Source organism: Macaca fascicularis, chromosome 2 (genome assembly GCF_037993035.2).
Source record: "Macaca fascicularis isolate 582-1 chromosome 2, T2T-MFA8v1.1".
NCBI classification, from domain to species: Eukaryota; Metazoa; Chordata; class Mammalia; order Primates; family Cercopithecidae; genus Macaca; species Macaca fascicularis.
Window position 1 is genome coordinate 59783304 of NC_088376.1, and position 20940 is coordinate 59804243.

Below are 20940 nucleotides of genomic sequence, written 5' to 3' on the forward strand. Positions count from 1 at the left end.
ATTCTTTTTTTAAAAATTGAGACAGAGTCTCACTCTGTTGCCCAGGCTGGAGTACAGTGGCACGAACTCGGCTCACTGCCAGCCTTCACCTTTGGGTTCAAGCGATTCTCCTGCCTCAGCCTCCCAAGTAGCTGGGATTACAGGCATGAGCCACCGTGCCCAGCCTATTCTTTTTGTTTTTTAAAAATATAATAATGTAATAAATACTAAGTTGTATTTGGCACATAGTACAGTTTTGGATAAAAAGCTCTTATCAGTAGTGAACTTACCACAGGAAATACCTTTACAATAATCAAAGGTTTTGCTGTAATGCTTGACTTACTGTTAATATTTGAGGATATTTATCATTTAAAGGCCTAACTTGTCTCATTGGAAATTTTGTTCAATAATTATATTCTCAGGGCTAAAAAGAATTCAGCACACAATTTATTCCTGCACAGATGACAAAGCATTTGAACTAAAGAGAAATGCTATTTAAACATTGTGACATTTATTTTATTAGGTACTCAAGTTTACGCTGTACATATGATGGATTTAAAAAGATACAGAGCTTAAACCCACAAATAGTATTTTGTGGTCTAAGCCACCTCCAGACTAGAGTTATTTGTGGTTCAAAATATGCAAAGCAACTTTTTAAAGCAGTTTAAAACTTTAAATGTTAATAATGTTAATAGCAGTTTTAACAAACATAAAATGTTATTAAGAAAATCCAATCCACATCTTGGTGGGAACAAAATGTGTTAGGGTAAGTAAAACAAAGCAAGTGGTCCCTTGTGGCTGTTTTTGAAAAAGAAGCGACATCAGAAAAGTCATGAAGACAGTAAGTGTAAGACAAAGTTAGGTTTACAGAATTAAATACGTTTTGGATATTTACATGTTACTAATCCACTATAGGCTGATGTCCCCTGGGTAGTAGCTGGCTGGCAGAGTCAACTAACACTGTATGTGAGGCCCAAGTGCTTCCTCTTATATTGCGTCCAAGTACACTTCTGTGCTCATGTTAGGCCATGCTCTCAGCCGTTTCCATTATTTGTGTGAAAATAAACAATAAGTAGGATCTGACTTGAGTTATGTTTGGAAGGGTTCTCAATTGGATGAGACATTGTGTACGAAGTGCCTGGCAAATAGAAAGAGCCCAATAAGTATTAGCTTTTCAAAAATGTTAGGTTTTTTTCTTTTGTGCACTTGCGCTGGATGGAACCCAGAAATAGCAGTGAAAGCTGTGGTTGCTTCCAACCTGCGAGGCCTGTTTGTAACTATTTAATTCCCATTTTTGAGGGGACAGAGTTGTACTGGGTTCTGGTTTGCAGGATGAAAATAAAGTTGGGGCTAAATGTAATTTTGCCATTCTCCCTTTGTACAGTTTTAAGCTCGCTTTAAAATTAGCAATCTTGGGCCAAGCGCAGTGGCTTACGCCTGTAATCCCAGCACTCTGGGAGGCCAAGGAGGGTGGATCACAAGGTCAGGAGTTCAAGACCAGCCTGGCCAACATGGTGAAACCCCATCTCTACTAAAAATACAAAAAATTAGGCATGGTGGCAGGTGCCTGTAGTCCAAACTACTAGGGAGGCTGAGGCAGGAGAATCCCTTGAACCTGGGAGCTGGAGGTTGCAGTGAGCCGAGATCGTGCCATTGCACTCCAGCCTGGGTGACAGAGCAAGACTCCGTTTCAAAAAAAAAAAAAGCAATCTTGGATAGAGTTCCTACATTGTTATCAGAATTTCAGAATTACAGGCAACATACCTCTTGTACATGCTTTTCATGGGGGCGGGGGAGGAGGAAACAAAAGAGGAAGCTTAAAACTACTTTTTGAAGTGAATAAGAAGAACAATTCCTTGATGGATATTTACATATTTTATGTAAATTCACAACAGTAACAAAAGCACAGACACTGTGTCCTCATAAACCAACACGAAGTTCTGCAGACCATGTGGAAAGCCCTAGGTTAGTTGCTTTAGAAAGTCTATTCCAAAAACTAGAGAGCATTTCCTTCCCCAGGGGTCGCTGACAATATGGGGTTGGGAGGCGGGAAATTAAGGGTCATAAAAAGAAGTTAGCAGCTTAATTTGGTTATTACTGGATAATTTTTAAAAGTCGCAGTAAAAAGTGAAAATTCACTCAATTAAAAATTAATGGGATAACACAAACTTTATTCAATATGCCCAATGATGGAATTATTTTAAATTGTACTTCAGTTCTAGTATGGACAGTAATGGGGTGAGAAGAAGGATCAAGGAGGGCAAGTGAGAAACCTGAAAAGACAGACTAAGATAAAACACCCACACAGGGCACAGGATTCATGGCTTTGTTTTGTTTTTTTCTTAAACCTAATTTGTAACATCTTGTCACAACACTTCCTGTGCACTATCTTCTTTCAGGAATAACACTTTTTGCTGCTACCCTTTAAAAAATGTCATTCTTCATAACTTAACTCTTATCCCTTGAAATTGTTACTGGGGTCTACTGCTTTCCAACTTTCTTTTTGTTTTTTTAAGAGACAGGGTCAGGCTCTGTCACCTATACTGGAGTGCAGTGGCCAGATCATAGTTCACTGCAGCCTCAAATTCCTGGGCTCAAGTGATCCTCTCATTTAGGCCTTTCTGAGTAAAGACTACAGGTGTGTGTCACCACACCACGCTAATTTTTTTTTATAGCGACAGTCTCTCACTATATTGCCCAGGCCAGTCTCAAACTCCTGGCTTCAAGGGATCCTCCTGCCTTAGCCTCCCACAGCTCTAGGATTATAGGCATGAACCACCATGCCCAGCCCAACTTTCTATGATAATGAAAATGTTCAATATCTATGGTGTATCATACCGTACCTACATGACTACTGAGCACTTAAAATGTGGCTAATGCAATATAGCAATGGAATTTTTAAACATACTTTATTTTAGTGAAATTAGTTACATGAAGCCACCTTACTGGACAGTGCAGGTCTAAGGGAAATTTACAGTGGAAATTGGTCACAAAGGCAATATGCGGATAAACAAACACAGATGAAATTAAACCACAGAGTGAACTGCGCCTTTGAACTGGATTTTCTCCCATCCTTAAAGCGTTGCTTTTCCTTATCCTATACACAAAGTACTCAATAAATAAAACTAGCCTCAGAACAGAGTGATCTTGCATCAGGCGTGCAAATTTCTGTCCCAGATAGGTACCGGTTTTGGTGCCCTATATCTAAACTTCCATTATTACAAAATGACAGCAGTCTTACCTTCACTATCCCTCAGATAAATATGATGAGGATGAATAGCTCTGAAAGTTATTTGGGCTTCTCATAAGCATGCTGTACTTGACCACTTGGTTGACTGTCCTCCAGGCCTCTTAATCCTTTCCTCTTTGAGGGAGTGGAAACAGAAAATCAAGGGTAGGCACTGGGGCAAAAATATCAGTCAGGTTGCGCGTACAAGATACATCTGCTAGACTTTTTAGTGCCAAGGAACAAGGCACTGCAGTGTTCAGTACTTCCTGGTGTCATTAATCAATAGTTATGAGTAAGCAGTTTGGTGTACTGCTACTGCTCTGCGTCATTTAATCATTTATCTAAATCTATAGGTTCAATTAATTTTCTTTGTATTTACTTAACCTTATTTTATTCAATAGCAAACCAGTCTTTCTGCCTGCTAGAGAGCCATGATATTTTCTCTGGTTCTTGGAAGAACTGTACTTGGACCTTATATAATCCTCAGAAAGGCAAGATCTGGACTACGAATGAGTCACCTGCTAATTATACCAATGGCTGCTCCTTCCTTGACCAGTCACAGAGTATTACCCTATCTCGGTATGCTGCTCTGCTTGTCGCGTAGTAGGTCAATAAATATTTGTTTTGTGAATGAATGTATGAATAAAGGGAAGTTTGTCACGTGTAAGGGTGGGTAGCCTGCGATAAATAAAGTGTAGACTAGGAGGTCTCAAAATACTTTTTGAACTAAGCCCTTAATCTTCACTACTTTGGAGTAGAATGGAAATGTCACCAACGCCTTCCCAATTAATTTGCCCTTGCTGTAATGACTGAAACTAGAACTTCCCTTTACACCCATGACCTCTACAGGCATCTCTTTCCTCCGCTCAAGAACAGTAACTGCTCACTGCTATGTCAGCCACATAGCCCCAGAGCCGGGGTGAGAGGTAGGGCTATAGGCTCCTGACTCCCGGCAGTGCCTCTCTCCAAACCCCCACGACGGTGGGATAGCTCCCTCCATCTCAGCAGCCGCTACCAAGCACCCGACCCACTCTCGCCCGCCTCATCCCTCGATCCCCTTCCCTCCTTCTCACAACACTCCGCGTAAAACTAGCCCAGCCTTCCCAGCCCCACCACCAGTTTTCCCACTTCCGCCCGGCGCGTGAGGCCCTGGGCGGTGCAGGGGAGCGCTGACGACAGACGTGGGCCGTGACGTCGCTGCGCCCTGACGTCAAGCCGACGGGCGGCGCGGTCGCCCGGGAGACCAGGAAAGCCGTTTCACACCTGTCGTAGTCGAAGTCGAGGTGAGGGACAATGGCTTTCCTCAGCCTGGGATGACGCGGTCCACCGGAATGCAGTTCCGGAGTGGAGGCGTGCTCGTACCCGGGGAGAGGACCAGAAAGCTGAGCCGCGGTGCCCCAGCGAGGGCACGAGGTCCCGGGCCTGGACTCCGCCGCCACACTCTTCTGCGGCCCCTTCCTGCTCTCTGCCAGCCCGCGGGTCCCAGGCGCGGTGCGCCTTCCTCCCAGCCCCAGGGAACGCGCGGCTCTGCTTCCTCACCCCCGCACCTTCCTCCTCCTCCTCTTCCGGCCACGGCAGGTCCAGGGGGAACGGGGTTAGAAAGGGACAGATTTGAAAGCCGTTGCAGCAGTTTTGTCTGGCCTTGCGGTTGGTTTCTGTGCGGAAGATCCCGCCGCTTCAGGGAAGTCTTAGGACGTGAACTCCCGCCTTCACCTGCCCCTGACCTGCTCGTAGTGGTGTGATTCACGCCAAGACAATGGTTCTTTACGTAAGGGCTTGAAAGCTGAACGTGAGTTAATGGCCTAACGTGACACTGGTGTGAGAAACGGAATTGGAAATGAACAAGGACGTGTCTGCATTTTAAAAAATGTCTTTTCGGTGATCTTGTTAGAGAGGAGGTTCACAAACACGTAGCTGCAGCCACTTATCACTGCACCTCTTGCCAAAGTGCAGTCCACACACGTGCAATGAGAAAAATTAAAGGGACTTGTTTGATAACACACGCAAAACTATGTAAGACTAAATTTTAAAAATTTACAAATTTTCCCTGTTGCCAAAAGGGAAAGAGACCCTTCTTCTTTCTCGAGAAACTTAGTATTTGTGAATTCTTCCTCAATTTAATATGTATGAAAATCTTTTTTAAAACCTAGGAATGCTTTTCTTGAGGACCTGGAAGCCATTTCTTTTAAAATGTAAACATCAAGGAAGATAGGGCCCCAATCTCCTTGTCGCTTTGGGAGTTTAACCTACCTGCGTTATTCCTAATTGTAAACACCTGCTTTGTTATAGCGCTATGCATTCCTTAGGAGGAAAGCCGTTAGCTAACACAGGTGGTTACCCCAATTACCAGATGAATTAAAGAAGAAATATAAAAGAATGTATAGAACACTATGTTAAGCCCTCTTCCATGAGGACACGTTACCAATTTCCTTGAGAATGTGTGTGACGGATTATATCTCCTTGACTGTAGTAAGAAGAGTGGGATTTCCTTCTCTCTTTGTAACCTCATTAGCAGATTAGCTGTGATGTACATCAAAGTCTAGTTAAATGCCTAATTACTAATAAAATTGTTGTCTTTCTGCATTGTGGAGCATTTTCTGAGTTGGCAGGATATTTTACTTTTAATTTCCCCCCAATAATCAGAACCTGCCAGTTCCTCCCCTTCTTATGCTAAGGCCATAAAGTTGGAATAGATTCACAATGAGGGCACTACACAAAAACTGTTCTACTGGTGCTTTGCTTCTACTGTCATTTAGATCCGTGCTCTCAGATAGTTTTATGGGTGAAATTTTAAAAGGATGTTTAGATGGTGATTTTTTGGAAAATTCTCCCAATAGAGTTGAAGTTACTGTTTTATTTTACTGATGGCAAGTCCACCGTTAAATGACAGAAATGAGAATAATGAACCTTCTGGGCTCTTGCCACATGATTATGACAAATCTGCCAAACATCCGATTATGGTTGGACCTATGTTGACATGGTTAATGGTACGTCCGTTGCAGACCTCAGTTAACTTTAAGACACATGTCATATTATGTTTTATGTGGGAAGACATAAAGCTCGTTAGTTTTTGGTTTTAAACAGCACCTCACTGAAATGAGTCTTTGTGCTAACACAAGGAACAAGGAATCTTCTCTTCCACTAGTGGTTGCACCATTTACAAAGATAATGCCACTATAGGACCTTTGGACAACTACAATTTTCCTGCTGCCTTGCTGTATGGCCGGGGTTGCTGTCTCTGATGGAGTACCTCCAGTCTCTCTTTTCAAAATCCCGCCCTGATTGAATGCGAACAACCTCAGGAAGCCTTCACTAACTCCCACCTCTCATCTGAAACATATTTTCCTTTCTTGAACTCTTAGACTGCTCTTGTCTATAACTCATGGTCCTCAGGCCTTCTTCCCTGCTATGGAATTGTGCCTGTATCATCTGACTCTGCTGTCACTGCTCTCCCTCTTCTCCTGACTTCTTAGATATGTACAAACAGCCCTCACTCGTGAGGGAAGGATTTAAAAAAAAAAAAAAAGGAACCCAAAGTGCTCCTCCGTTTATCCTCTGTAGTTTTATGAAGGTAGTGACTCACTTTTATATTGAATGGCTTTTATTAGAAAAAGAAAATCTGTTAAAAGTAAAATATCTGCATAAAATTATGTAAATGTCCATCTTAGATAAAATTGGCACTTCTTATTTTTTGATCAGTCTTCTGTTCAGTATTTGCATATGATATTTAATCTGGTAACTCTAAATTCTCTCTTTCTGTATTTAATCCAGTATTCATGACACAATTGCTTTTTTCATCTGCTAAACTTAAATGCTGTATTTTCATACTTTTTCTGGCAGCATTTCAGAAAAATACTTGATTTTCAAAATATACTGAAATGTGTATTTAAAATTTTAGTCATTATGTATTTGAAAAACAGTAGTAAATCACAGCAGAAATTACTATTAGGCTATAAAGTTCTAACAAAAGAGAAAATATTCTTTCTAACTTAGCAGTCTCTATAGTTCTCTCCTGTTCTATTGGCCCAATAACTAATGGAGAAAACCCTAATTGTACTTTCTAACATTGAGCTGATGAAATAAGCATCTGTTGAAACAGTTATTCATCCCCAAATACTCCCAAGAATTTATAAAGCATCTTAGTTTGAATGTTCTCTACATTATTTCTGTTTGACTGTTGCCATCAGTGTTCTTAGATTTCTTTTTGCTTCAAAGCTCTCTCACCATATTTTGGGAAGTTATGGACCGTCACATTCCCATGCATGCTTTGCCTGAAGAAATCCAAAAGGTATGCTATTATATTGTGTTGCTACAGCCTAACAGTGGGAACGTTTAGTAGTTAGATAATTCTGAAACCTAGAGGAGTGAATTCATTAATTTTGGTCATAGGATCTGAATGAATTGGTGGAGTGGGAGAGGGAATAATTATTATCATAATGAGCAGAATTGTGGAATTCAATTCAGTATAAAGAATTTTGTTACTATGAAAGAAGACATATATCTAATTCCAACACAGTATTTGACCAGATGGTTGTGGAGCCCTAGTGAAAAGCAGGCATCAGAAACGTCCATGTGTGTTTCAGTGGAGCTGGATTTCTAAGCCTCTATTATGGTTTCACCAACATTAATTCTCAGTATTTACTGTGTGCCAAGCACTGTTTTAAGCCCTTTTACAGTTGACCCTTGAACAACATGGAATTAAGTTGTGTGGGTCCACTTATATGTGGGTTTTTAAAATAAATATATTGGAAAATGTTTTGAAGATTTGTAATGGTTTGAAAAAACTCACAGGTGAACCAAGTAGCCTAGAAATATTGAAAAAATTAAGAAAAAGGCATGTCGGCCGGGCGCGGTGGCTCAAGCCTGTAATCCCAGCACTTTGGGAGGCCGAGACGGGCGGATCACGAGGTCAGGAGATGGAGACCATCCTGGCTAACACAGTGAAACCCCGTCTCTACTAAAAATACAAGAAAATTAGCCGGGCGAGGTAGCGGGCGCCTGTAGTCCCAGCTACTCAGGAGGCTGAGGCAGGAGAATGGCGTGAACCCGTGGGGGCGGAGCTTGCAGTGAGCCGAGATCGTGCCACTGCACTCTAGCCTGGGGCACAGAACAAGACTCCGTCTCAAAAAAAAAAAAAAAAAAAGGCATGTCATGAATGCATAAAATGTATGTAGACACTAGTCTATTTTATCATTTACTACAATAAAATATGCACAAATCTGTTATAAAAGGGTAAAATTTATCAAAACTTATGTACACAGACAACAGACAACATGGTGCTATTTGCAGTCAAGAGATGTAAATAAACATAATGATGAAGTATTAAATTGTAACTACATAAAATTAACTGTAGTATATACTATACTAATGTAATAATTTTATAGCTACCTCCTGTTGCTTTTGCAGTGAGCCCAATAATTGTGATTATCTCCTTAAAACACTGTGTGATAATCATGGCCATCTGAGCAGTTCTTCCCTTCAGGAAAAAGTGATCTTGAAGTTCTGTTGTATTTTTCATCATGTTTAGTGTAATTTCACAAACTTTGGGTAACACCAAAGGACACATTTAGCATGCCACTACCTGATGCTGGAAGTACTTTCAAGAAGCAGAGAAAAGTCATGACATTACAAAGAAAAAGTTGAATCGTTTGATATGTACTGTAGAATGTGGTGTGCAGCTGTGGTTGCCCACTATTTCAAGATAAGTGAATCCAGTGTAAGGACCATTATGTATATTTAAAGGAAATTTATGATGTTGTAGCTACAGCTGTGCCAACAGGTGCAAAAACCATGTACTTTTTGCAAAACCCCTTATAACGAAAATCCAGTTTTTATGTGGGTGCAGAATTGCTATAAGAAAGGCATACCTGCAGACTCTAATATGATTCAAGAAAAAACAAAGTCATTCCACATAGTGAGCAGAGAGTGGTGAAAAGTCTGGGATGTTAGTGGTTGGAGGAAATGGGGAGGCTGGAAATGGAGTAGGAAATCTAGGATACAGCCAGGTGTTAGAGGATCTTGGATGCCCTGGGAAGGAGTTTGGATTTTAAGCCACAGAGGAAAAAAAAAAAATCATTATATGGCAACTTACAAAAAAAGGTGAAAGATCTAAAGCTGGATAATTTAATGCCAGCAAAAGATGGTTTGGTAATTTTTGGAAGAGGTTTGGCTTAAAAAAGAAAAAGTCAGGATAACAGGAGAAGCATCTTTTGCTGACCAAGAGGCAGCAGACAGGTTCCCAGATGTCATTAAGAAAATCATTAAGAAGAAAGGGGGTTTTTGGTTTCTTTTTTATTGCTTTTGTGTTTGTTTGTTTTGTTTTTTTGCAGTAAAGAAAGTTTAATTGATATGAGGCCACTGTGGCATGTAATCAAATCAATCTCCAAAAATTAGCAGGCTAGGGATTTTCAAGGATAGTTTGGCAGGTGGACTGGGGCTAGGGTATGGGAGCTGCTGATTGATTGGGGATGCAGTCATAGGGGTGTTGAAAATGGTCCCAGTGTGAAGACGGAGAGTCCAAGTGGGACATCAGTCATTAGAAATACAAAAGCCTGAAGAACATCTCAAAAGGCCAATTGTAGGTTCTACAATAGTGATGTTAATTACAGGAGTAATTAGGGAAGTTGCAAATTCATTGGAATAATGGCTCCTAGTCATTTACACCTACATATTAGCAGAATGCAGACCCCTCTAATTCTCTTAACCTGTTGGCTAAAGTTTTACAAAAATGGCTTAGTTTAAGGGATATTATTTAAACTATAAAGTTCTCCCAAAGTTAGATTGGCCCACACCCAGGAATTGTGTATTAGTCTGTTCTCATGCTGCTAATAAAGACACACCTGAGACTGGGTAATTTATAAAGGAAAGAGGTTTAATTGGCTCACAGTTCCACATGGCTGGGGAGGCCTGACGATCATGGCTGAAAAGCAAGGGATGTCTTACATGGCGACAGGCAACAGAGAACTTGTGCAGGGGAACTCCTTTTTATAAAACCATCAGATCTTGTGAAACTTACTCACTATCATGAGAACAGCATGATAAAGGTTCACCCCCATGATTCAGTTATCTCCCACCAGGTCCCACTCGTGATGTGGGAATTGTGGGAGCTACAATTCAAGGTGAGATTTGGGTGGGGCACAGCCAAACCATATCAAATGACCAAGAGCAGTTTGGAGGTTAAAGGCAAGACTGAGTTGGTTAGGTCAGAATTTTCTCACTGTTACAATTTTTGCAAAGACAGTTTCAGTCCCCCTCCTTTGGGTTTCATCATACCTTATTTTTAATCTGTGGGTTATGGAAATGGAAAAAGGCTGACCGCCACTGTAACTTCTTCCTGCTCATAGGGGCAGATTTGGAGTAGGAATTGCCCTCAGGGTAAGAGGATTGAAACTGTCTTGTAATTGTTGGTATGTATTCATGTGTGCCAGGTTGAGGTCCCAAGGTCTGCATAACAAAACATTGGTGCTCTTATCCACAACTTTCATACAGCACTTAAGTGAACAGGTGGATGATAAGACAAATAATGAGCCCCAGCATAAGGAGAGAAAGTCCTCACTTCAGGAATCCTTGTAGAACTGACCTGAAGCCTTAAGGGATACAGGTGAATGACCCCAAGACTCAATCAGATATGGGGTCATTAGCAGAGACTCAAACATAGTGGACAAGGCTGGAATCTAATAACAGTTGTACTATAGTTTTTTTCTGAAACAATTTTTCTCTCTCCAGTTCCCCATTTCTACCAAACACAAATCTTAGTAGGACCAGTTTATTTGCAGAATAAGTTCCAGTCCCATTATATTTGGCCTATTTATTTGCATAAAATGCAGAAAGAATAGTTATTTGCCACATAGATTCTTTTTCTAAAAATAATTGGTTTTGCTGGAATTTATTTCATAAGGAATCTCAGATTAGACCTTTTAAGAGTCTCTAGCCTGGCCAAGGATTCATCTGTGCCTGCAGATACCTGTATGAATTGGGTGAATTTCTCTCTTCTTGAGGTCCCACAATAACTTGGGATTCCTGGGTCTGTCAGAAAGTGACATTCTTTATTTACTACAGGTTAGGAGCCCTGTAAAGGACAACATACAAGACCAGTATTTCCAAGGGGCCGTTATCAGCTCTGTAAGTCAACCTCAGTTACTCAAAGCAGCCTGAAACCATGCCATTTCCAGTCAAAGCCTTGGTAAAATAATCAGTGTCTCCAGTTGTGTCCTGTTACAGAAAGCAAAAGAAAGCAAAACAAAAAGCAGATTCTTATTGAACTTATGCAAAAAACTATGTTGCCATATGCTAAGAATACAGTTAGTTTCAAAATTCTGGAGAAATCAGTTTGAGAGAAAGAAATAGCCTCCAAAGTTTGCAGATAGAAATATGCTTCATTCAATTGTTAAAAGGTATAAACAGCTCAAAAGGAAAGTTGTTGTATTTTTTGACCCTGAAAAACAAAAAGGATCAGAAATATTTCAAACAGTCATAGATTATTTCATTATTCTCTTAGTTCAGACCATACAGTTAATTCCTGTTCTGTTTAATATTCATGAATACATCAGCTCTTCTTGAGAGTCCTAGAAGTTTTTCCCTCTATATTAATGGCACAATCTTTAAAGATATCAGAAATGTGCATTCAAGAGCCCCTGTTAGAGTCCCATAGCTGATTATAAAATCACCTTTTGAGAAGGATCAAAGTAAAAATAATTTTGGATGACAAGAGGCTTAAAACAGCTATGGTTTAAGACTCAATTAACAAGGAAATTTGGTTATTTTTGTGGCATACAATTTAGTATAACAATTATTACTGATAACATATACTAAGTCATATTGAAATTATAGGAATCTTGCACAATTCTGGAACACATACCAATAACACTTTCATATAAATACAGCCCAAAGAAAGCCGAATACCAATTCATACTTGACAGTGCTCACTCTATAATTTCAACATGCCAGATAAGCCAGATGTCTCTTTTGGACTTCAGGGGACCTAATATTGAAGAAGTTAATGAAATCAAAAGGACTTAATTTAGAACTTGAAATTTTGATTTTGGAAGGTTTGTCAAATATCAAATATTTAGAATACTTACTGTTACAAAATAGTATCATTGGTTATTCATTTAGCAGAAGTGATAACTCAAAAATTTCAAAAGGCAAAAACCTAAACAGCATACCCAATAAAGATAGCATGTGGCTGCCTGAGTCTCTCTCCCCTCTTTTTCCTTTATTTTTATTTATTTATTTATTTTTTGCAGTTTACTTAAAAGGCAAAAACCTTTCATTGTGGCTCAGTATTACAAAAAAACTTTGTTCAAAAGAGGAAAACCAAATTTTACCTTTGTATTGATGTACTATTAATGTTAGGCCCAATTTTCAAATAAAACCTTATAAACTAATCTATACAGTCTTAATCAATTTGACCATAAGGTAAGATTTTCATAAACCCCCCATAACTTTTTATAATTTATTAAAGAGCAGATCAGTGTTCTAAGAAAACCATTATTCTGACACATGAGTACAGATTCTGGCCTTGTAACAATGTGCTTTTTATTTTAATGTTTTAATTTATAGAAAAACTAAATAATCCCCTTCAACTTTTGGCTACATTGCTCACACCCACAGAGCTTCCTTTACAAGATCAATCTTATATAAATCTTTTGTAACTTGCTTAAACCTTCAGTATTGTCATATCTTTTTGGGACAATCCTCAAAAATCTCTAAACTCAACATTATTACTTGCCTTTGAACAAAAGTCATGTTTCCAAGCCAAAAACACGTTCTACTTTCTTTATATAACTTGTATATAAACTTTCTCTAGTAGTCTCAATGTTACTATGTTAACTTTTAGTGACTTTTATTTCTGGTTAGGAACCTGGTAAGTAAGTAATTTTAACCATGTATCGGATTACAGAGCCTAGGACAAGGACAGAGCTTCAGACAGTGTCTGACTCTTCCTAGCCTAGTCGGAGGACAGGGCTAATTCCATATGTCCCCAAATCTTACCTAGAATCTAATGGCTGAAGAATAGATAAGTCAGTTTTCAAAAATATCTAGAAGTAGTTTATAACCTTAAAACATATAGCAAAGACAGTATTCAGTCTGTCTACTTTAGACCAAATGTCTAAATTTTGAAGATGTTTTTATTTTACCAATAATTTTTAAAACTATATTTAACAAAGATTTCTAAAGTCATCTACACTAAAAGGCATTAAATTTTCTATTTTTCTGACAAAATATTTTATTTTAAGGCTCGTTCTTCCCTAAACCAGTTAATTAGAGCTCTTTTATATAAACATCCCACACACAACACATGTAATTACATGGAAGGAAATGGATCTGGTAGTTGTAAGAATTTTTTGTTTGCCAGTTTTTAAGTTTCTATTTCCTCTTTTAGACTATCAGTTTATTGATTACCTATTCCCTGCCCTAAACAATTGTCAGCTAGGCAACTCTAAACTTGCATTTCTAAAGGGACAGCTCCTAGGTGAAACAGGATAGAGAACTTATATTTTAAAAGCACAGAGCTGAGACATTAAGCCAAAACATTGTACGATAAGAGTTTCTAATACACACAGGCAGGCACCCTTACCAGTGGGGGTTTTCTTAAAGATGTAAATTTCTAAATTGGATTTGTGGCTTCAGGGTGGAGCCCTTCAAGGAACAGGGCCAAGAAAGCGTACAGCTTCCAGGCCCTGGTAGGCAGAGCTGGAAGGTAGAACAGATCCTCAAAAATCAAGGGCTCCATTTTTATGCCTAATCCTGGGCCCCCCAAAAGAGAAACACTATACGACGAGATAGTGATTTTGTGATGTATCTCATTGCAAGGACATTTTCGCTGAGGCTAGTGGGCAACCCAAAGCCAATCAGCTTAATCTGTAATCAGTCCATTCCCCAATCCATACTTTCCAGGTGCCCAGGAACATGGTTGTCTTATTCAGTGTGCAAAGAACTGAGTATCACCCTGTAGTAACTCAATTGTAAGTGTCTGCCATTAGCCATCCCTAAGCTAGGTAAAAGCCATCTCTTACCTAGCTATTACACACCAAGGCTAAAAGTTCTCTCATAAAGCCTCTCTCATAAAGTGATTCCTCCCTCCCTCCCTCCCTCCCTCCCTCCCTCCCTCCCTCCCTTCCTTCCTTCCTTCCTTCCTTCCTTCCTTCCTTCCTTCCTTCCTTCCTTCCTTCCCTCCCTCCCTCCAAGTCTTGCTCTGTCTTCCGTTTTTATTTTATTTTATTTTACTTTTTTGAGATGAATCTCACTCTGTCACTGAGGCTGGAGTGCAGTGGTGCAATCTCCAACCTCCGCCTCCTGGGTTCAAGCAATTCTTTTGCCTCAGCCTTCCGAGTAGCTGGGATTACAGGTGTGTGCGACCATGCCTGGCTGATTTTTGTATTTTTAGTAGAGATGGGCTTTCATCATGTTCAAGACTGGCCTTGAAATCCTGACCTCAGATGAACTCACCTGCCTTGGCCTCCCAAAGTGCTGGTTTTATAGGCATAAGCCACCAAACCCAGCCAAAGCAAAGTAATTTCTGATACCTTCAAAAGTTAAAAAGGTCAGATAATGTAATGCAAAACAGAGCAGAGTCATACATTTTGAGAAGGATTTGTCTACTTACAATTTCGTGGGTTCCATGAGGAAAACAGGTTTTTCCCCAAATGGGGACTGTGGTACCTCCTCTGTTTTTTCTAAGGAATCCCAGGCTGGCAAAAAGAAGTAAATGGAGAAACAATTCAGCCAACCAAAAAGAAAAAAACTTTTTCTCAAAAAAACAAGATCCAAGAAGAGAAAAAGCATAAACACCTTTAAAATATATGTATGGTGTAGGTATCAACTTTTAATTAAGCCAACTTTTAACCATAGAGCTTCATTAAAGAAATCCTTTTAAATCTTTGGTTACTATACTCTAGCCAGGACAAACATCCTCTGGCTTTTAAGCTTTTTTTTCCCCCTCAAAGGTCTTCTCCTAAGTGTCTTAGCTAAGATTATGACTTATCCATGGATGCATGAGATGTCTCCAAAAGAGATGGCAAGCATTTTTACAATATCTAGAATAGCCCCTGAGGTAGCTCAGAGAAAAGAAAATTCAAGACAGGAAATCAGAAGCTGTCCATGGAGAAGAAAAAAATCAATAAATGGCAAAAGTCCCACAAGTATCCAACCAGAAATGACTCATTCTCAAAGCCAGCAATTGAACCCAGACTGCCACTATAAAAAGGTAAAGTCTTAGCTACTGAGCTATAGCATGGGGCAGCTGTCATTGCTCTTCCAGGAAGGAGTGTGGGGCGTCATTTTCAAGCTTGTAAAGGATTGTAACTGCTCGAGAGAATTTTCTGAAGCTAGTTATGACATTATTCATCCTTTTTAAAATCTTTAATTGTGGAGAATAAAAGATTTCTAAAATTTCTATTTTTTTTTAAATGGTATACTCAGTTTCAGTAGTGACTTAATCTGAGTCTTTTACAAGCCTAGATGTTAATGTTCCAGGATTTTATCATATAAGCAAGAGGTATTCTTAGAGAGGGGATAGATGAGACATCTTCATCATCTCCAAGAATTCACTCTCAGTAATGGCTTAAGATAACAAAAGATGACAAGAGCCCCGTAGAACTGCGATCTTTTAAGACAAGACTCACCCAATGGTATGACACATTTGGGATGAAGAGTGTGCTGACTTATCTCGGATACCTGGTCCTCTCGTACTGACATGAACCAAAAAATTCCTGCCCTTTGGATGGTGGAGACTGAGAGTGTACCTCCACATAGTCACAAAGTCAAGCTCCCAAGGACGTAAAACAAGATGAGAGGGAAACCTTGTCCGGATTTTATTTCAGGGACCTGCAGCAAAGTTTGTAACTGACCAGCCCACAGGGCCAACTTGAGCATTGGGCTTATAGGGATCCTAGGCCCTTGTTATATCGTACTGTGCCCCTCTCCATGACAGAAGACATATAAAGATAAAAACTGAGAGGAAAGGAATGAAACAATATGAACGCTCATAGCACAAAGTACACCAGATTTGCTACAACCTCAGACTAATCACACAAATCTTTTTCCCATTAATCAGACTTTGCAAAGGAGACAGTGATTTTTACCATTGAATCAAAACAGTTTGCACAGAGAGAGGTCAGAAGCCTGACTGATAAGAAATTCTTACCCTTTTGCTGGCATGCCAGCTTTCCAGGTTCCTTTTCTCTCAGCAGCTTTGGTGACCCTGCTTGCTCTACCATAGCTGTGGGGGCCATGCTGCGTTACAAAATAAAATCATCTCTTTCTGTTTCATAGAATCATAGTCAAAAACCTCTTGTTTTGCAAGATGTAGCCAAGCTACATGGGGGAACCGAAATGACATTTTTTTATTCTAGGCAGAGGAAAATACACATGACAAAACAGAGACACCAGTCACCCCGCATAGCATTCAAATGTTGACCTGGCAAGGCTTAAAATTGCCTCTGTTGGCCCGTGTTGTCTTTGATCCACTCAAAGTGCGGTGGGATGTTCTCCAACCAGGAGATTCAATGGGTGATCTTTGAGCAACATGGAAGAGTGGATAGTCACCCTGAATTAGACCTGTTGAACTTTCTTCATGGCTTACAGAATGTGACCAACCAGACAAACTAGTAGAGCCTCCTGGACTTTCATCAGCAATTCTTTCAGGGAATTCTCTCCATATATACAAATACACACAATGAGATAAAGACAAACAAAAAGGCCTTCCAAACCAGGGTTCCTAACCAAAAATTTCCGGAAGTAATTCTTCTGAACTAACCTCTTACTCTCTAACTGGGGAGACATCTCCCCAAACTGAGACTCTTCCTACTATTTTGGGAGAGCCAGCTAATGCCCCCAAAGGAGCCAAACTGAGACCCTTAAAGGAGCAGAACCAAGAACCCCAATGGAGCCAAACCAGTTGGGAGAAGGAAGAAGGTTCTGGCTGTGCTTAGAATACTCAGCAGAGCAGTTTAAAGATGTCTTTCTAGGAAGGATGTCTTTCTCCACTGCAGTTAGGCCCAAGCACTGTGGGTCAACAGGGCCTCACTGAGAAAGGACAACACCAAACATGGCCTTCAGTTCCAGAGAAATAAGCAGCTGCCAGAGCTCACCTCCAATTCTGCCATACTGTTGGGGGCTGACAAACTGCAGGCAGGCACCCACAAAGGCAGATCCCAGACAGACCCCCAAATTTATAACAGCCTGATGGATTTTTCCTGCCTCCCAAATAGATGAAATCAAGCCACTGAGACCATGGCATTGCAGTAGAGAAAGAGTTTAATGGAAATGAGGATGGCCATGCCACACAGAAGATGGAGTTATTACTCACATCAATCTTCTAAACAGGTTTTTAATGCAAATGAAAGTGCCCTATTCTGGAAAAAAATGACACAAAATACATTAGTAAGGAAGAGAAGTGAGCACCAGGATTTAAGGAAGGAAGGGATAGCCAACTCTATTGTTTTGTGCAAGTGTAGTCAGGTTTATGATCAGGACTGCCATTATCTATAAAACTGCTAATCTCCAGCCTTGATGGGAAAAAATAAACATCAGGTGTTAGTCTTTTGGTTGTGCAACACAAAGGCTTGGACAAGGAGATAACTTTTTGTAGACTGATTCCATCAATGCTTTGTCCCTGAAGTTAGGAAGTACTTCGACAGTACTCTATGGAAAGGACTGTCAATGCTATGGAAAAGAACCCTGATAGAACATTACCAAAGTCTTGAAAGATTACACCATTGAAGATGACACCATTATAGAAAAAGCCATGAAAGTTGTCAAGCCTGGAACAAGAAATTCGTTCTAGATCAAACTGACCAGATGTTGTGCATGACTTCAAAGGATTTACAATGGAGCCAATAAAGGAAATTATAAAAGAGATTGTGGATATGGCAAAAAAGGTCAGAGGGTGAAGGAACGGTTTCAAGATACTAATCTTGGAAAAATTCAGGAGCTAATAGACACCACACAAGAGGAATTAGCAGAGGACAACTTGGAGATGATTTTTTTTTTCCTGAATCAGTGCAGATAATGAGAAAGAAGACATAGTAGAGGCAGCGCCAGAAAACAAATTGATGCTAGATAATATGGCAGAAGGGTTTCAGTTATTCAAGACTGCTTCTCACTTCTTTTATAATATGAACCTTTCTATGATATGGGCACTGAAACTAAAGCAAACATTGGAAGAAGGATTGGCATGATATGGAAACATTTTCAGAGAAATGAAAAAGCAAAAAGTTCTACAGAAGTTATGACATATTTCCTCAAAGTTACTCCAAGCGCGCCTGTCTTTTCTGCCTCCCCTTCCACTTTCTCCACCTGTGTCATCCCTGAGAGGGCAACACCAACCCCTCCTCTTCCTCTTCCTCCTCAGCCTACTCAATGTAAACATGAGAATGAAGACATTTTTGATGATCCACTTCCACTTAATGAAGATTAAGTATATTTTCTGTTTCTTTTTTTTTTTTTTTGAGACAGAGTCTCACTCTGTCGCCCAGGCTGGAGTGCAGTGGCCGATCTCAGCTCACTGCAAGCTCCGCCTCCCGGGTTCACGCCATTCTCCGACCTCAGCCTCCTGAGTAGCTGGGACTACAGGCACCCGCCACCTCGCCCGGCTAGTTTTTTGTGTTTTTCTTTTTTAGTAGAGGCAGGGTTTCACCGTGTTAGCCAGGATGGTCTCGATCTCCTGACCTCGTGATCTGCCCGTCTCGGCCTCCCAAAGTGCTGGGATTACAGGCTTGAGCCACCGGGCCCGGCCTGTTTTCTGTTCCTTATGATGATTTTCTTAATAACATTTTCTTTTCTTTAGCTTACTTTATCAAATATGCATTAATTGAATGTTTATATTATCAGCAAGTCTTCCTGTCAACAGTAGGCTATTAGTAGTTAAGTTTTTGGGGAGTCAGAAGTTGTACTTGGATTTTCAACTATGTGGACGGGAGGTTGGTACCCCTAATGTCTATGTTGTTCAAAATTCAACAATATATCAACTCATTTAATCTAATTAACACTCAGTTCTTAGTTTTTGTGCTATTCTCTTCCCTTTTAGTTCATATCTGTACTCAGGACAGGGCATTTTTCCCATATTTAGCTTGCAATCCATACATTGTTAATAGTATAATTTAAAAAAATCTCTTTTTGAAAAAGATTGACTTAAATTGTGAGTTATAACCTCAAACTTTAACTATCATTAATCTTTCAGGTTTTTCAGTAAATCTACAGTTAACTGTTAATTAACAACCAATCTGTTACATTTTGATTAAAATTTGCAGTCAGCTCTCAGATATGCTTTTGTCCATTGTGCAGGTTCCCCTGGGCTGCCTGTTAACATTAATCATGCCATTGATTTAACGTGATGCTTACTGTTGCTGCCTGCCCTTCAGGTTTATGTAAACTGTAACCTCGCAGGAACAGGAAGAGAAGTCCATTTACCATAAAAGACCTTTTAAATCATTACATTCAATTATCTTCACCTTTTAAGTTAGGTGTAAAAGAGTAAGCATAGAGAGGGTTCAGCTATACTTGTGCTCACCTGAGAAATAGTGCTTGTATATATTTGAAGACATGAAATATCCTTCCTCTTGCCCTGAACTAAGTTCCTTTCTTGTACTAGCCTAGGTGTGATGGAAATTAAAAGAAACAAAGCAAAGCAAACAAAATCTACAAGAAACAATAGCTGCACTTCAGACCCTAATCACCTCTCAGGCAGAGGATGTATAATGACATGAAAAAAAAAAAGCTCTACAAGACAGCATATGATTTAGTGCCATGTAAGATAGTATCTGCCATGAGAATGAAGAAAGTGGAAAGAGGAATCCCTGCATGGTGGGATGGCCAGAGGGGAAGCTTTATGCTGTAGATGAAACTGGAGTTGCCTCTTGAAGGCCTAGTATTTCCACAGGCAGCAGGTAAGGCATCCTAGGGCAAAGGAACAGAAGCTTTCTGGTGAGAAAAGCTGGCCAAGTTAGAGAATGTTTAACAACTTCAGTGTTTTGAGAACATAAAATATGTGTTTATTTTGATAAGGTTTTTATGAGAGTTATAGAGTGTTTTCTCTCATGTTTGAAATACTTTACAAGTAAATTGTTTAAAACATACTAAAACCAATCATTTCATAAATCTGTATTTAGAGTCTAAAGCAAGAATAGCAGGCAGCCATCCAGGCAGTGCAGAGAAGTGAGGACACCAGGAGAGGCTCAGCTGCTTAAGGTCCTGAACAAGTGTGCTAGTCTTAGACTTGGTCATGTAAAGTGCAGCTTTGCACTTTTTCAGACCTAAGTTAGATGCATTTATACAACAAGTATTTATTATGCCTCTTATGTGCCAGTCCCTGTTTGGGGTGCTTGATTTTAAAGCAGTCAAAATATGTATATACATCCCAAAGCCTATGAAAGCACTATCTTTTAGAATAAATGTGTTACATAACTTCTTACCTATATTTGATTTACCTAGATTGTCTGTAATTTAACTTAATTTCCTAATGACTGGGCAGTGTATCTATTTAGTCAACTTGCGTGTATTATTCTATACAGAATAATATTAGAGAGATAGATCGGGGTCCCCAAACCTCTGGCCACTGACTAGTACCAGTCCATAGCCTGTTAGGAACTGGGCAGCATAGCCTGAGGTGAGTGGCAAGCCAGTGAGCATTATCGCCTGAGCTCTGCCTTCTGTCAGATCAGCAGCAGCATTAGATTCTTATAGGAGCAGGAACTGCACATGCGAGGGTTCTAGGTTGTGTGCTCCTTATG

General features: G+C 39.9%; 1 protein-coding gene across 5 annotated transcripts in view; it reads left to right on the plus strand.

The window, feature by feature from the left end:
• Positions 1-4409: 4409 nt before the first annotated feature.
• LEKR1 (leucine, glutamate and lysine rich 1) overlaps positions 4410-20940 on the plus strand; it is a 227156-nt gene continuing 210625 nt past the window's right edge. For 3 of the 5 annotated variants that reach the window (XM_074031305.1, XM_074031307.1, XM_074031308.1), the window contains exons 1-2: positions 4410-4491; positions 7424-7496. In XM_074031305.1, the coding sequence (XP_073887406.1) occupies positions 7449-7496 (48 nt within the window). In that variant the 5' untranslated portion in view covers positions 4410-4491; positions 7424-7448. Of the gene's footprint in view, positions 5222-7404; positions 7497-20940 lie in introns of those variants that run through there. The other 2 variants (XM_045386726.2, XM_074031306.1) reach the window with 2 other exon arrangements.